Genomic DNA, 18,445 nt, shown 5'->3' with positions numbered 1-18,445 from the left:
AAATATATGATCTGTCCTATATGTGAGCCACTGACCCCACAGTCCAGCTATGTTGAAACACATACTCATCCTAAAGAAATCTTTTGTGCACTAGATCTACTTAGGATTTGAGGAGCCCTTAATATTTAAATAACTGGTCTTAACTTTCTGATATTCCTGGCCTTGGTTGCATCACAAATCATATGTCAGTGTATTCGGTGCCCGCTTGTATTGCATGCATAAACTACTGCCCCCTCCAGAGGTCAGGATTCTTAGTACCAAAATCGGACCCCTAGAGAAACCTATGCATGGAGATAACTAACTGTTTATTATGAACCCACACTTACCGCTGTAACCTTGTTCTTGATCCCCTGCCAAAACGTTTTCACATCATATGAATTCTGGATGGACAGCGTATTCCACACACGGATCATGCTATCTCCACTGCCAATAGCAAGGCAACCCACATCCACAGGGGAGAAAGCCAGGGTATACACAAAGCCTCCCAGGGAGGGAAGAGTCCAGCAGCAGTCCAAGGAAGACAGGTCCCAGCACTTCACCTGCGGGCAGAGTTAAGAATCAGCCACAAAGTAAAAGACATACGGAACAGATAGAATATGGGAGGAGGAATCGAGCCGCAAATATTCAAGCACAGAAATAACAGAAGCAGGTTGATTAACTCTTAAGCAACATGTTAATGCAGGAATGCTATGTGCTCCATGTAATCTGACCACATCTACTCAAAGCCCCAAACCCTGCACTAGATCGCTACAGAATACAGGATATAAGAACTTCCATCTTACCTACACAGTGCTAAACAAACTAAGCCCCATATGTCACAAGAGTACTTACCAGACGAGCACTGCTAACCAAGAGTGAAACCTCCAGTGTTTCAATATTTGTCCAACATGTGAGAGTCCCTCTACTAAGATCCAGACACTGCCTCCTTGCTCTCTGTGACTAGAAATAAAGCACTACAGGCATAACTCATGAATGACATTCAAAGTGTATACACCTGTTTGGGAACTAGTTCAGATGGGAACTGTGCCGAGCATTGAAGTGCTGGACTGTCCTTGTGGCGGGATCAGACGGATCTTCAAATTGTTATTTCTCCTCTAGTATAAGATCTTGAATGGGCACCATCCCACAGAACTGTCCTATGTAGATTTTCAAAATGTACCCTTTATATAACTCCTTTTGCGATGAGACTCTTGTTCAACAGGTGTTGTTGCGAATAGGATGCAATTTCGCTCCCCCACCTCACCCATCTCCCTGAGACTCCCACCCCAGCTGCCTTTCCTGGTGATACCCTTAGAACTCTGTTCCATTCCCCAGCCTCCTAACCTCCCTATTCCCCTTCTCCCCTCTGTCGGACACCCAAAACCCCTACCAGTTTCAACTCCCAAACAACTCCCCCATATCCGCCATTTCCCCTGTCCACTCACCCCACCGCCCTGATGCACCCCTTGTCACTTACTTCACTCTTCTCCCCAGCTGGCTTGGCCCCTTTTATGTTCCATTTATTGCACACAGGTCACTTCACACTGGATTTTTTGCAAAACATCCTTAGAATAATACATGGCACAGGGCCATAGGCCCTAAGTGATATTTTTCAAATGTATCCTTTCCACAATTCCCAATGACGTGAACCATCACCACATTCCATGGCCCACCGAACTGGGAAACCCACCAGAACCCTCCAAATTGGTAAAAAACCTTGAATACTCGAACCGCAAGTCAAAGCAGTAATAAAGAAATGCTTCGTCACCTACATACAATCAAGAGGATATTACCATTCTTCACCTTCCCACACAGAACTCTTGCTGTCATCCCTCTCGTCATGTCAAGAATAGACTAGGCCAAGAGCATCCATCTTGGAATGCCAGAATACCTTATGAAAAAACTACAACCAATATAGAAAGTAGTAGAAAGATTACTCCTCAGACTCACTAAGAGAGAACACATTGCACCAGCACTGAGAGCACTTCATTGGCTTCCAGTTAAAAAACACATTTTCATCAAAACACTCTGTATAACACAGAGCAATCCACAGCCAATTAGCAGAATTCATACAGGAAACAATCTCCATCTACAAACCAAAACCAGCATTAAGATCCAGCAACGACTTTCGCCTAGAAGCGAAACAATACTTAAAGCGTAAATTCGAGCAGGATCAGCATTCTTCTGCATAGTGGCGAGACTAGGGAGCTCGCTCCCAAAGGAAATGCGAACAACAGAAGGTTCCTAAAGTTCAGAAAACTGTTAAAAACATGTCTCTTCAACTCACCAGGCTAAATGGGAAACATCATAGAAGGAAACCACCAACACAGCACAATAGAAACACTGAAGATAACGAAAAACATACTTCGCAAAACAGTGCCACCCAAAGAAATAAAGCAACCAATCGGCAAACCACCACAGACTAATACCAACTCGGATCAACATAACCTGCAGAAAAAGAGAGACTGCCCACTAATCCTATTAAAAACACTATAAATAGTCTGCACACTCACCCTCAAACACTGAACGGATCAGACATATAAATCCGACGCAAAACAATTCCAACCGCAAACTGCAGACACTCCACAGCACCCAACAGGAAACTAAACCAATCGCACACAAATCTCCACCAAACACCACACAGCACCAACAATCTAAAAACAAATCAGCACACAGTGACTGTTTTTTCTGAACTGAAACTACCAACAGCACATTGCTTTCTAGCTCTTTCCCTCTCAATCCCACCAACTAAGCCCACCCAACCACTTTCATGTTCAGATCTGCCAAAGCGCTTGGAGACCATGAAAATGGCAGCAGTGCATGGCATAAAGCACAATAACATAACATAGAGCAGATCATTTGTCCTATTCCTTCTCAGAAGAGAGGCGCTCATGCTTTTCGTGAATACAAACAAAATTCTACAGGTCAATAACATTTCATGTTCCTTTGTTGGCTTTCTAGTCTCTGAACAGTGCATCGACATGCACCTAATCCATCTATATGTAAATTTTCTTTTTAATACGGCACATGACTATGGGGGCAACAGAAGTGAATGGCTTTGATATATGAACTGAATGTTATGCTGATATCCCAACACCTTGGTCAGCCTGCCATTCTACATAGGTCTTATAGTGGGCTTGGACACCCGCTAGATGGACATTAGATGGAAGGGTCCTCAAGTAATACCTTCTATGTAGATGAACTCTGTTTTGACTAACTGCAGAACGCAAAGTGAGAGAACCCCTTCTTCATATACAGAGGACGCAAAACAACAGGCTCTTACCCAGGAGTTATTGATACTGCCACACAATTAGGGTTTTCCCTCAATTTCACCGTTTTCCTACACTGAGAAGGGTGCTCTACTTGATTTATTAAGAGAACAATTTGATGATTACTTCAGGTCCAAAGCCTCAATCATTTCAACTGAACGTTCCTTCCCAAGTTAGTGCTTGAAATAAGATACTTAACTGGTGACTGTTGGGAAAGATTTCTCTTTTTGAATCTTTCCCTTCATAGTTTTCTATGTAACCACATTCTTTTTGCTCCATTTCTATCCTGACCTGACTTTTTTTAAAGGGATGAAGAGCCTTCAGCTTCACTTCCCTTTTTCTCATTATGGGGAAACTGACCACCTCTTCAGAACATCAGTAATGGGAAACTATGGTTCCAGTATGAATTCTTGTGCTTTTTAGCATTGCACATAGCATGTTAAAGTGTAGTGCAATGGGGATACTTTTGCATCACCGTAGCTGCTTACACATGGAATTTATGTCTACTTGTATAGGTTCCATGCCTTAAAATCATGGCAAAAATGGCTGTGTATACAAAATATCGTGGCAAAAATGCTGTGGTTTTGCCGTCACAATCACCGGACACTCCCGCTCCCCTTAAATGGTATAATGGGGTACACCTTTACCGGGTTAAACCACAGCATTTTTGCCGCAATTGTTTTTACCGCTGACATTTTTGCTGCGATTTTATTACCCGATACCCTTGTATATGTGCCTAAAGATAAGCTGAAACATTTTTACCATTTCTGCAGTATTTTTAGTGTGCACATTCACATTTATCACGTATCGCTACTAAGCATGGCTAGTGGCCTAAACAAGTGTAGGTGTGTCCGTCTGTCTCCCAGGAAAGGGGTGTGACTGTCTAGTGTCACTCCTCGTCCTTGGTGCCAGAAAGCCTAGGTATGGGGCAAATGTGAAACCAGAGTTGTCCCTCACTGGACAACTACTGGCTGTTTGAATGGTGCAGATCGTTACCATTAGTGGGCTTGGACTTGCTTCCAGCTCAGAGTTTGGACAAGAAGAGGACCCCTACAGCGATTTCTTCAGATAATTGTTGGAGCCAAGAAACACTCAAAGGAGAAAAGCCTGCTTAAGATCCGTAGATGACTTCTGAAGTTGCCCAGCATCCCTTCCTGCGTCTGGCCCAGTGAAGCCCTGTTTGACTACCTTAGCTCCGAAGACCCGGAGCAGTGCTTTAGCCCTTGGATTAATGGGACCAACTAGTCACAATGCCTTCTCGAAAATCCTGCCCTTCTGAGCCTTCGGAAGTGTCCCTGGTTGGCCAGTGGACTGACCAGCTCTCTTGTGGGCTACTTCACCAGAAGTTGCTGTTCCGCGTCGATAGTCTGGAACTTCGGTGATTGTCAGCTTCTGCCACAAGTCTCCTTTTTCCCGAATTTCAGCATCCTAGCAGCAAGGGATGCTGTCCTTGAGCTGCCTCTGTGACCGAAGGTGGAAGAACACCCATCGTCGTCTGTGTGAGGAAACCGTCGCTGAAACTTGCCTTCCTCCAACCTGTGATGTGTCCTGAAGTGGCCTGCATCAGTGGTTCTTGCATTTCTTCATCAGGTAGAGGTTTTAATTTTCAGCTGCACCCAACTGGACACATTCTTGAACCTGCAACTCCTGGGAACCTCTCCCGGTAACCAACGGCAGAAGATTGAGCCCACATCAACCCCAAGACGATCCACAAAGTCATCTGGGAAAATCGGAGTCAGGTGGGGTAAGTAAAAGCAGTGCAGCTCTCCCACCCTGTCCTACGTAGGATAACATTGTGAACAAGTCCCTTTGTCTCCTTATTACATTCCACTCACCTTTTGGTCATCATACCTTGGTTGACGAACCTTCCCCTGGGTTAGTTTTGGGTCTGGAATAAAACGCATACTTACCTATGGTAAAATTGTTGTAGAACTTTTAAACTATCAACAACACAATGTTATGTAACTTACCTACAGCGACTACATTCTGGTGAGAAACATTGTGGCTCCTGTGAATTTTGGGCATAAGGCCCCATCCTTCTTAGGGTCTGGACTTCTTAAGATAGGTTGTCTTGTGAACTGGTTCCATCACTGAATGCATCTAAAATACTTACCTGCTTTGCTAACCAACTTATTTGGTGCATATTTTAACCTATGGTGACTGTATATATTTGTATTAGAGGGTTGTGCGATAATCCTACCTTTTAAAATTTTCTAGCGTGGTCAGAAGGTCAATAATAATAAAAAACCAGTATTTTTATACACAACTGTGTAAATTGAATTATTGTGCGCTATACTGTGTGGACTATTTGTGGACCCCAGACAACACTCACACTGCCGAGAAGAAGCATGGACTGCTCTCCATTGCTACCTTGATTGGGTTTTGGCCACCTCTCAGAGTGCCTTGTTCACTGTAACTAGCGTGGCCTCCTAAAATCTGTCCAACAGTCCAGAATTCTAGAAATCCATCTTAACAGTGACTATGTTACGGAGGCCTGCTGGAGTGTATTAGATTTCTCTAGGACCCATGCTTAGTATCCAGATATATTGCACTACTTGGTTTACAGAGTATTTACTCAAAAGGTATCCCAAATCTAAAAGTGGTAGTGTGGGTGAGCAGTGACGTGCTTTGGAAGGAGAAGGGTGGTTTTGAGGTAAAATGAACAATTTGAATAGGCATTTAATAGGGGGCTGCCCACAGACTATGTAGTAAGAAAGATATTCTTTATAAAATATTATGCATGAAAATGTCTACAGCAATCCCTCTACAAAAACAGAGACCACTCTAACTGCCAACTATTATTGGGGCTATAAATACTGGTGCAGCCACATTCTCATTGTTACTAATCGCCTACATCGCTGGTAGATTAAACTAAAAACCTTTTCAATTAATTTAAAACAGAGGACTACACTGGGATACAACCATTGCGCCACACACAAAAACAAACGGACCATAAACATATACAACAATTGAAGCATCATGCTGCAGGCTAAAATCTCGTCCATAGTTGAACTTGATGATACTACCCAAACTTACAAGATTACTCCAAGACAGTAAGAACCTGCACCTGACTCGTAACCCTCCAAACACTTTACCCCTAAGCAACGTAGGAAATCAACCAATGCCAACGACTCAGGGAAACCACCGGATAAAACTGCTCCAAGTAGGAACCTATATAACCTCAAAGGCTAAGGCTCCAACCGCCCACAATTCCAGGGTAAGCCTTACATACTATACAAGACCCTACCCCCATCTACCAGCCTAAACCCACAAATACCCACAATCTCTACCCCAAGCAAAAAATCAGAGATCACATCTCTAAAAATATGCGCAGTAAACAGTAGATCAGCTATAAAAAATGAAAACAATGGCTGTGGGGCGTGGCTTGGCAGCCATGGAAAGGCTGCTCTTTTGGGAGCTCCAGCGGATCTGTGCATAATCCTGGCACTAAAGTACAACAAAAGGCCTCAAAACTTCAGAAAAACTGTCGGAAGGCGTGGGGCTCAAGGTGCGCATAACCAGCAGCTGATCGATTGTGTAAGGCGGCAACGGCAGGGACTGAATTGGAGGACCCGGTCCGCAGACCTACAGACAAGATGGCGGACGCTGCCGAACAAAGGGCCGTGCCAAGATGCAGCTGGCGCTTCGGCACCCACTGAAACCAGGACGGCGTCCGCTCTGAGAAGAGGAGCGCGGTGCTTCTTCACTGCAAGCACATCTGCGCTGCCTGTTTCAGCAAGACACACTGTTGCACCGCGCAGCGGTAGGGGCGGACTAGGGGAGAGCTGCAAGCTCTCGGGTGCCAGTGTGAGACATGGATACACTGTGGCATTGGCCGAACGGAGCGCGGATGGTGCGCAACAAAGTAGCAAAGGCCCATTACCAACGGAACGGACCATAGAGGGCTGCAGCAAAGCCACCCAAGGGTCGGGGTGCTGCGTGAATCGTGAGGACCGGGGGGGGGTCGTGGGCCCCCCAACCAAACGTGACGAGTCCAGCAAGGCACACTGCCCGCGGCACACAGAGCACAGGGGTGCCACAGGGCAGGATCAGAGGCTGCGCGCACACCCCCACCAACACAATTCGCACTGAGGAGCGACCGGAGATCGTGAGTCCATATGAGGAGATAGCGCCGAGGCGCACTAACTAGGGCCATGCAGACAGCACAAGTGGGACTAACAACCCGCAACCGAGCCTGCGGCGAGCCCCGGAGGTTCATCCAGCGTAGTCGGCCAGCACAACGGTGCGGGGGAACACAATACGTGGCCGCATCCATCTTCTGAACGCCGCCCCAGCAACTCTAGACACACAGTTAAGCACAGGCAGAGGCACGGGAACTCGCAGAGGCCTGTAATAAGTACGGCGAAACGCACTGGATGTGCCTGAGGGGGCTGTAACTCGCACATGGGGCACAGCGTCTCTAGCTCGCAGGTGGAGACTGGACAAGGGAATCAGCAGAAAATGCTGTGAGCCAGCACGGCAGGCGGACCGGACCAGGCCGCAGGCGACCCCACAAAAGTGGACTACTATTAATCTAGATGGCTGACGCCCGTCACCACACTAAGATGAAGTAGGGGAGGCACACTCCGGCTCGCCCACAACAAAGAACTAGCCTAGACCGGAGGCAACTTCCCTTCCCAAAATAAAGCAGCCGACGCACACTAATCCCTACAGACCCGCGGCCCAGAAGCGCGGAAGGCACCCACTAATCCTGGAAGTGACAGAAGGAGGGGGCACGCAGCGTGCCCTGCGTTAAGGGCCACTGAGGACCACATAAACAGACGGCTCTGGTGACCAGACGACGCCATGCGGGCAGGATTTGCCAGGAGGAGAGACGGGCCCAAAAGCAGACTGGCCCAAGCTACAATCTACTACCGGGATGCAGGCTCACATCAACGTGGTCTCACTGCACCAAGCACCATCTGAGACTCAGCAGCAGAAGAGCGGGACGGGCATCTAAATGCTCCAAGAGACACGTGAGGAGGCCACCGGAAATCACGACAGCAGAATCACCGCGTAAAGTGGCAAACCTGACCATTGTTGGTGCCTATAGGGCCTACAGTAACATCAACACCGGCCCCAAGCCCCTGGACACGCAGACGGCGAGAGGCCCCACTAAGTGTCAGAGTGCATAAATAGAAAGAAACAGCAGCGGCCGAGGACGTGGGAGAACATAATCCATTTGCGTCACGAAACAGACGGCGCATGAGAACTCTCACTACAGCACCCTGCGGGCAACATACCCAAGTACGGACTATCCATGAGGCGCCAAAAACCATATTCCTGGGTACCTGAAGAGAAACATACGGCGACGTCAAGATGGCGAATAAGCAGACCAAGGGAAAGGGGAAAACAACCCATGCTGAAGGAATATGCGAGAACACCGCAAATGTCAGAAGGGACCAGAAGTAAGGAAAAGACCCCAGCCACAGATACCGCCTTGGGGAACAAAGACCAACAGATCCTGGAAGCAATCGCGAACCTGAAACTAGCATGGGAAACTAAACGGGAATCGGCCATGGTCGAACTGAAGGCCGCACTGGAACTTAAAGTGGGCGCAGTACAGGAAGAGGTGAATCTCCTCAGGCAAGACATCAGAACGCTGGCAGAACGTACAGGCGAATTGGAAAAAGACGGCCCCGAACACAGCTGCATGCGCGTCTCACAAATCAGAGATTCACATCTTAGAACAACGCGTGAGTAATCTGGAGAAATAGGGCAGAAGAAGCGGAGGGACGTGCCCGGAGAAACAACGTACGTATTGTGGGACTACCGGAAGGAGCAGAGGAATCAAACCCCATGGACTTCATTGAAACAATGCTGCTGCAGGAAATAACGGGAGGGGTGTTGACGCAAAGATTTGCAGTGGAACGGGCACATAGGGCCTTAACGCGCAGGCCACCACCAGGGGCCCCACCGAGGCCAATTATCGCCAGAATCCTGAACTATCCAGACAGGGAAAGAATCTTAGATTTTTTTCGGAAAGGAGGAACGATACAAAGGGCATCAGCGAACATCACGGCATACCCGGATTATACACTGATGGTGTCAGGAATGGCACTCTGTCAAGAGTGGCACAGGGTACCCAGGTAGATTTTGGGTGGCTGTGCTGAAGTAAGGTAGCAGATAAGCACACACAGCAGGAAGTTCAAAAGAAAGAAGAGTAGGAAACTGTAGCTGTGAGCCAAAAGGGGCAAAAGATACAAAGGTACAAACAAACTGGATTCCCTCTTGGGGTGTATGCTGAAATGGGAAAGAGTGTTCCACGAACCTTAGGAAACTCCAGCCTTCTGCACAGATTGCTATAACAGAGGCCCACGCTGTATGCTCATGGCTGGGAACAGCAGCAGTGGGTGTCTGTAACACTGAAAACGCGACAAAGGAAGGGGCAGAGGTTGCCTGCCGGAAACCAACAGGCAAGCTCTGTACAAAGGGATTAGATAAGACACATGAGAAGACAAGAACAGAAATATCCAGCGAAAAGGAAGTCAATGAGCAATCTAGCTGAAGGAAATGAAGGAAAGGCAGATAGACTGAAATAGATAACCTAAGGTGGAGTACAGAGGACTCAAGGAAGAGAACAAGGAGCAGCAGTCAGGAAAACAGAAGGGCTGCAAAGTAGGAAGCAGGTCTGCAGTCAAGAGTGGCACTAGGTGCAGGCAAACTGTATTGGACTGCGGAGGACTGTAGTAGGCTGCAAGGCAGGGAGTCCAGAAGAACAGGACAGAGATAGATTAGTAGTAGGCGACAGACAGAGAGCCCAAAAGAATAGGGCCGCGAGGTAAGGAGCCCAGAGGAGCAGGGCTGTAGGCAGCGGAGGGAGACAGGCTGCAAGGAAGGAGCCCAGAGGACACGGGCTGAAGGAAGCAGAGGGAGCAGGCTGCAAGGAAAGAGCCCAGAGGACAAGGGCTGTAGGCAGCGAAGAGGTGCAGGCTGCAAGGTAGGGAGCCCAGGGAACAAGGGCTTGGAGACAGCAGAGGGTTGCAAGCTGCACGGGAGGAAGCCCAGAGGACGAGGGCTGTAGGCAGCCGGAGTGAGGCAGGCTGCAGGGCAGGGAGCCCAGAGGACAAGGACGGTAGGCAGCCGGAGTGAGGCAGGCTGCAGGGCAGGGAGCCCAGAGGACAAGGATTGTAGGCAGCCGGAGTGAGGCAGGCTGCAAGGCGGGCTGCAGAGGACTAGGACTGTAGGCAGCCGGAGTGAGGCAGGCTGCAGGGCAGGGAGCCTGGCACCCAGAAGGAAGGCGGCACAGATAAGTAACATAGAAGCTGCAGTACCTAAAGTGCTGCAGACTCGGACATTGGGACTTGAATATAAGATAGGGCATGGACAGTTGTGACTTTTGCTATATAGACGGCATTGATAAGGATACTTAGGCACAGAAATATAGAGTAAATTGCAGGAGCCCCGTGGAACCCGCTCTTATACCCCAGTGAATAGATTAGTTAGGATACCGATAGATCGGTAGCACCCTGCTGGGTTCCTGATCTCGGCAACCCGAGATCGGACCAAATGCGGGAGAGCCCGAGATCCAGGGATGGAGCTGGGCACCAGTTGGGAATGGGTAGGGTTGGGGGAGGGAAGGGAATGTGTGCAGTGAACAAAGTTGGGGGAAACAGGATAGGGGGGTTAGTTGGGGAGTTAATGTTGAATTTAGACAGGGAACAAGCCCATACTCATGCCAAACTAAGTTCGAGAGAGGAACAGAGAATGGGGGAGGGGGAACAAAATACGGATGGCAATGGGAAGTCTCAGAATCGTAACCTGGAACGTGAGGGGTCTTAACAGCTAATTGAAGAGGAACAAGGTAATGATGTATCGGAGGAGGCAGAAAGTGGACATAGCATTACTACAGGAAACCCACCTCACCAAAGACAAACTTGAGAAGGTCAAGAAAAAGTGGAGAGGGACCACCGTGGGAGCGACATATTCAGTTTATGCCAGGGGGGTGGTTACCTCGGTAGCACCACATGTGCCATTTCAGATGCTCCAAGCCACGGTGGAGCCAGACGGGAGGAAGATTGTAATACGGGGGGCTGCTGGAGAATAGAGAATTGAGCATCATAAATACCTATGCCCCCAACCAAGACACACCGGCCTACTTTAGGACCCTATATGGCAAAGTTAGCCCCCTCTTGGGAGGTGCGATTTTGTGGGGAGGGGATTTCAACTGCACGCTATATCCCAAAATGGATAGGTCCGATACGCAACTAGATAAGCCCACCCCCACCGCAAAAGCACTACAGGCCTTGTTGAGAGACTTTGGGCTAGCGGATATCTGGAGACAGCAACACCCGAATGATAGGCACCAGTCTCGTGTATAGGTTTTGTGGGGCTGCGTAGTGTGAGTACACTATGTAGCCCCACAAAACCTATACACGAGACTGGACTTATGTTCGCTGCCTCCGAACTCGTGGATGAAATGGTGGGCTCGGAATATAAGGCAAGAACGCTATCAGACCACTCCCCCTTGGTGGTCGAGGGGAGACAACAGCCCCCCAGAGCAAGAAACCCAACATGGAGGCTTAGAGCCGAGGCCCTATGGGACACAGCGTTCCGAGAGGATTTAAGGGAGGAAATTATCGAGTACTTTGACACTAACACAGGGAGTGTGAAGTCAGAAGAAACTCTATGGGAAGCGTTTAAAGAGGTAGTAAGAGGTGCGGCCATATCCAAAACTAGAGGGCTCCCAGGGGGTACAGAGCGAGAGCTACAAGAGACAGAAGAAATTGGAAGCAATGATGCAGAAGTGGGGCACCTCACAGGAGGATGCCGAACAAGTGAGCCAATCACAGCAAGCCAACAGGGAGCTCTGGGAACAACTATGGAAATTGAATTATTAGAAATACATCGAAAGGCAACACGCAGGGGGGGGGGGGCAAAACAGGGAGGCTGTTGGCATGGCTATATAAAAATGACACCGAGAACGGTAATCAGAGAGATAACGGGAGAAGAAGGGTAGATCTCGAACACCCAGGAAGAAGTGAACGAGGAGTTCTTTAGATTTTACAAACGCCTCTATGAAGATACAGGGGAGGAAGCAGGGCAGGAGACGCTGGAAACATTGGAAGACATAGGAAGACATAGGATTGCCTAAATTAAACAGGGAGGAAAGGGAGAACCTGGAGGCCCCAATTACATTAGAGGAACTTGAGACAGTGGTCCTGCACTTACCCACCTGTAAGGCCCCGGGGCCAGACAGGCTCCCCAGCGAATTCTATGAAACTTATAGGTAGGAAGTACTCTTTCCAACCCCCCCCCCCCTGCTGACCATGCTAAATGAGGCATTAGAAAGGGGAAGGATGCCAGAAACCCTGAGAGAAGCGGTGATTGTTCTGCCTCTGAAACCCGGTAAGCCAAGCACAGACTGCGGGTCATACAGACCCCTATCCAAGTTAAACCAGGATAGCAAAATCCTTACGGCAGTGCTAGCAAATAGGCTACAAAGGGTAATAAACTCATACACCCTGATCAAACAGATATGTCCCGGGAAGGAACATAAACGACAATCATAGGAGAGTCCACCATATAGTAGAACAGACAGAGAGCGAGCTTGGTGAAATGGTGATAGTCTCGCTGGATGCAATAAAAGCCTTCGACTCTGTGAGGTGGCCGTGGATGATGGCGGCCCTAAAAGAATATGGGATAGGTCCTGGGTATCTGAGGTGGGTGAAGATGGTATACAGCTCCCCAGTAGCTAGGGTCAAAACAGGCGCGATAATCTCGGACAAATGGCAACTTAGCAGAGGCACAAGGCAGGGCTGCCCCTGGTCCCCCATGCAATACATACTGGCATTAGAACCATTAGCAATTTGCCTCGGACAACAATACGGGGAGATAGGCATCCACATGAAGGGGGGAACCGCACCTGATATGAACTGTACGCTGACGATATGTTGCTATACCTGCGCTTCCCAGAGGAAAACTTGCAGTATGTCTTGGAAGTGATGAAACACTACGCGGCCCTTTCGGGCATAGCAGTAAACCCTAAAATATCTAGCATGTTCTCTCTGGGAAAATATAGGGGTCCCCACCGGGAGACCTACCTGTCTTGCAAATACCCTGGCAGACTAGAACATTTAGATACTTGGGGATCGATATATATCATAAGGCCGCAGATGAATATAAATATAATATGTAGAAGGCCGTGGAGGGCATCAAGAATAGCATGGGGTTCTGGGCCAAACTCCACCTGGCCATGGTGGGCAGGGCGGCCTTGCTTAAGATGGTGGTTCTGCCCAGGCTGTTACAATTTTTTACGAACATTCCATACATGCTCCCCAAACGCTTTTTCACGAAACTCCAGAGCCTACGCAGGGGCTTCATATGGCATAATTCCAGAAACAGGGTAGCCCTATGGAAGCTGCAGAACCCGTATGATAGAGGGGGCATAAACCTGCCGAGCTTCAGTACATGGCCAAATGGCTATCGGAAGAAGAGACAGCAGAAGCGAGATTGTAAGCAGGGACTGCACTCCATTCTTTCTATAGGAACGAATATGGCTACCTAATCAAAGATGCAGGGACGTGCGAGATTGCTCAAACTAGGCTGGAAAACATGGCACAAAGCATGCCAAGTGTTGGGAAACCCGACTCCGTGCTCCCCGCAGGTACCCTTGGTAGAGCTATGCAGCGAGGACACGCAAATGATAAGAGGGATCCATAAATTCAGGAAACCGATGGGCCTGGTGACCCTCGGAGACATATGGCAGGAAGGGGAGGCACTAGTTTTTCAAGGGATAATGGAAGACACCGGGGTACACCCAGGACAACACATTACATATACCAGAATCATCAAACGAGTGGGAGGAAAGTGGCCCGCGGCAGTATTGACAGAACAACCCGATGCAGTCATTGAAACGATGTATGATATCTCAGAGGGCGGGCACGAAATATCCCAAATTTACCAATTATTGATGTCCAGAGTGAGGCAGGAGTGGGAGGAGGAGGAGGTGGGAGAACCTATGCAGGATGGGGAATGGGAAAGAGCCCAGAGGAACCACAAGAAGGTGTCCCAGAATGCGGGGCTGCATCCAGCTATACATCACCCACAGGGCATACATGACCCCCAGTAAAATCGCCAGGTTTGGAAATACAGTGATACAGAAATGCCCCAAATGCGGGGAGGTGGATGCCAGGATGATTCACATGTTCTGGGCGTGCCCGGAGGTGGGTAGGTTCTGGGAGGAGGCTAAACAATGTATGGCTCAAAAGGGGATCAAGCTGGAGGTGGAGTCAGTATGGGCATGCATGTTGGGGGGGATTTGCTAGACCACGTAATTTAAAACACATTAGCAAACTGAAAGACCTGGCTTACATCCTGGCCAAACGGAGAATAGCTATGGGCTGGAAAGCAGCCCACAGATCCAGACTAGAGGTGTGGCGGAATGACCTCCTGAAGTGGGCAGAGGCTGAGACGATGGCATGGTACGAAGCAGTCAGCAGAGGAGAGGAGGAGAAAACAGGACCCCTGGTAGCATGGAGGCAAATGGTAACCGCGATGTCGGGACTTCCCGAGGTCGAATCCAGTGAAGACAATACGCCTGGAAAAAATAAAGGAGATAAACCTTAATTAGCGAACCTTAAGGCATTGAAGTAGGAACTTGAGTTAAGAGGGTGGAGGACTGTAAAGCATAACATGTGAATGTAAGACAAGATGTGCATTTATGGAAATGTCCTATGTGTTGGTTAAGTTTGATGTGTTCTTTAAAATAATTAAAAAAATTTAAAAAAACAATGGCTGTCAATGCATAGACTAGTTCAACACGGATTTCGAAGGAATCACAGAATCATGGTTCACTGAAAATTATTAAATAGTCACGATTCCATAATAAAAACAAAATAGCTGTCTCCAAAAATAAAGTCTGACAAGAGGAGGCAGAGCAGCCCTCACTTACCCAGAGACACTCGGGACACACCCCTCAGTTTGAAAAATTAGTGTGGTGCGCACCGTGATGTACGGGAGTACTGTTTACTGTGGCGGAGCTGGAACGGAGAGTCTGCCTGCTAGCCTTATTGGACTTGCCACGGTGTGGAAAATGCTCAGGACTGCAGCAAGAGGAGGAGCGAAATCGCTGCAACACCTAAAGACAGCTGGCCCTTTAAAAGTAATTATATTTGTATGCAGCCTGAATTTACCTATGTGAACGATAGCGTTTGCATGAGGCCGAGCCCCAATGTGTGGCGATTTGAAGCAAGTTAGAAAGCTAGGTCTGCTCTTTGTGTCTCCCCTCCCCTGTCCCCCCTATAGTTTTCCAGCTTAGCTGATTGACTGACTGAAGTAACCCCACCCACCAGGGATCACCTGGAACTGGCTATATCTGTTCAAGTCCCAGCGCACCCTGTGTGCGCACCGTGAAGTACGGAAGTACTGTTTACTGTTCACAGTGCGCGAGCTGAGACGAATAGCTGGTCCAAATGTGTATAGCATATAAGGAAACCTTTGTAACCAGTCTTGAGCGTGGACTGTACACCAGGTTAGTACGGCCTGAAAGTGTGAGAATGTGCCAATATTGTGTGCTGACATAAATCGTGTGGAAAAGAGTGAAAGGAAATAGAATTAAGATCTACCAACTGCAAAGCTAAAATTGAAACCCGAATGGCAGAAGGTTTACAAAGGCCTAACAGAACATGCAAACAAAAGGTTATATATAAACAGGGATTGTTACCAGAAAGTAAGTTGGCCAAAATGACATCATTTTTCCACAAAATAGACACCCCAAAGACGAATGAGGCAACAATGATTGAAAACGAAATAGAAATAAATGCAATAAGAGTTGAATTGGTGGAGGATTTAACATTAAGTCTGCCATGTATTGGAGCTAAATTGCTCTCTAGTATGTTTTCAGAATCTATCAGCGATAAAATGATGAAGGAGTTGAAGATAAGATGTGCCCCTAAAATAAATAATATGTTTACAGAGATTGCAATCTGGGAAGGAAAACAATCTGTCACTACCATTAGGAACACTCCATTAGGAACTGGCGATATGCCAGATAAAAACTCAAAAACAACAGAGAATGAAGCAAAAGGGCAAAGTGGGAATGGTAAATCGCCTAATAAGCCTCAGGAGCCAATAACGAAAAGTGAAAGCACACATATAGAATGTGCTGCATCTGTAGGTCAAGATGTAGATCAATATCCCCAGAATAGTTTGATAAAAACAATGAACATGAAAGGTTCATGATTGACCCAGTCTCAGGTCTAATTTTATGCTCTGTAGATCTGTCTCAGAACAGTGGCACACAAGAGTTCGAACAAAACCCAAGTATGTATACTAGTAATACTACAGCTAATAGTATACAGTCACAGGATAATGAGAGCTTTGCACCGTTAAAAAATGAATTATGGGAAGCACTAGAAAGGGTACTCACTGAGTTGGTAGATAAACAATTGAACGGAAGCTGGACGTACACTCTGTATTGTTACACAAGAGCATTAACAAAGGACGTAAAACCTGTAGGGAGGTAGGAAGTAATACTGAGATGTTAAATGCACCTCAGTTAACAGAACCTGGATCTGGCTCACCTGTTGTGAAAATGGAGAATCCACACTGTGATACTTCAGTGGGATATACAACAACAAGTGAGGACGTTGTGAGTGGAGACAGGAGAATGCTGAGAAAAGGGAAAAAGCGGAGGAAACAAATTAATTGAAAAAAGGCAGTAATGTACAAGGACTCACAGAAGGAAAGAGGTAAGAATGGGTGCATTGTAATACAAACAGTTGCCTCCAAAATAGTAGAACTGGTAGCCCCTCCAGTTATAGATGTCAGTGTGGAATTTTGAAGATTAAAACCAATTCCAATGACAAAAAAAAACCTAACTTCATTGGGACACATACAGTGTCTATACATACACCAAGTATGGATATGTCTAATAAAAAACAATCTAAGAAAATGAAGAAACTGCAAAAAGCGGTAGTGGCAACAGATTCTACTCATAAGAAGGTGGAGCCGACTCTTGATGAATGGGTAGTCCCAATCAAAAAGAAAGGGAAGAATGTAAATATTATGAACAAAGAACATGGAATTACAACTAAAGTCTTGAAAGCGATAAAGACCCTATTTAATGAAGATCTATGTGTGAATGAGCAAGTATCGCAGACTAAGGCTGGGGCGCCAATTGGTTGTAATATGCAGATGACACTCGGTAATAAAGCAGTGCGATTTTCTGATGACTCTAAAATGAAAGAATATGAACCCACATATAAGAAAGATCCCTTAAACTTTGTAAGGGCACTGCAGTTCCAAGCAATTAATAAGGTTAATACAATAGAGGTATTAAATAGACAGCGCATTGTTGAGATATGTGGGAACTTGGTTTCGTTACGTATGGTGAGTTCGAGTGACTTCTAAATTGTTGATCAACTAGTGATCCCCTTGCTCGTTACGATCAATATGTGGTGCATGAACAACACAATTTTAGAATTCATATCAAGTCATCATGAATTGTTTAACAAAGTGGGATATACATGTACTGAAACCTCCATGCGAAAGGTAAAGAATCAGAGGATAGCAATTGATCTCAGTAGGAATACTAATCAAAAGATGTAACATTAGAAGAGACCTCAGACACTGAGATACATTTGCAAAAACGGGATGGTGCAGGGGCAAAGGGACATCCATTTGCCAATAATAGTCCAACAACTTCTAGGAACTCTGGGACCATGCAGACTAAAGGGATAACTAGGGAGGCAAAGAAGAACGAGGGGTATTGGCAATAGATCCCGATAGAATTTAAACCTCAACTAGAACACCGTCCCTGATGAACTGAATGTGATGATATCCTGGAACACCCGAGGAAATCTACATTATGAAAAGGAAGATGGGCTGTTAGCACATTTAAACAGTTTCTGTATGGGAACACTGCAGGAAACATGGCTACATGAACTGTGTGAAATGGATGGGTGGTGAAGTATTCAAAGTTTAGCGTCAAAAGGATTGAGAGGACGCCCGAAAGGAGGTTTACTAACAGCCATTAAACACCCCTGGTCTGGTGTTAAAACCAGTTGGTCCAATTAGATGGTGTTAGCAGTGTTGGTGAAAACCACCATAACCCAGTTTCCGAGCCTGATGGTAATAAATATATATAATCCACCCAATGGAATACAGAATAAAGCAAATGTGGAGACAGTATCTAACTTTATAAAAGAATGTGAAAGAGAGCTGCCTATTATAATACTGGATATTTCAATGCAAAG

The 18,445-nt window shown here is 46.9% G+C and overlaps 1 protein-coding gene across 2 annotated transcripts in view; it reads right to left on the bottom strand.

Moving 5' to 3' along the window:
* Positions 1-18,445, bottom strand: part of GEMIN5 (gem nuclear organelle associated protein 5) — a 1,331,385-nt gene that overhangs the window by 1,087,476 nt on the left and 225,464 nt on the right. For both annotated transcript variants that reach the window (XM_069653955.1, XM_069653956.1), the window contains exon 9: positions 327-539. In XM_069653955.1, the coding sequence (XP_069510056.1) occupies positions 327-539 (213 nt within the window). The remainder of the gene's footprint in view (positions 1-326; positions 540-18,445) is intronic.

The sequence above is a fragment of the Ambystoma mexicanum genome, chromosome 3q, assembly GCF_040938575.1.
Source record: "Ambystoma mexicanum isolate Mex_15411 chromosome 3q, UKY_AmexF1_1, whole genome shotgun sequence".
Taxonomy (NCBI): Eukaryota; Metazoa; Chordata; class Amphibia; order Caudata; family Ambystomatidae; genus Ambystoma; species Ambystoma mexicanum.
Note: the sequence above shows the minus strand (reverse complement) of the source record. Positions and strands in the feature narration are given on the sequence as shown.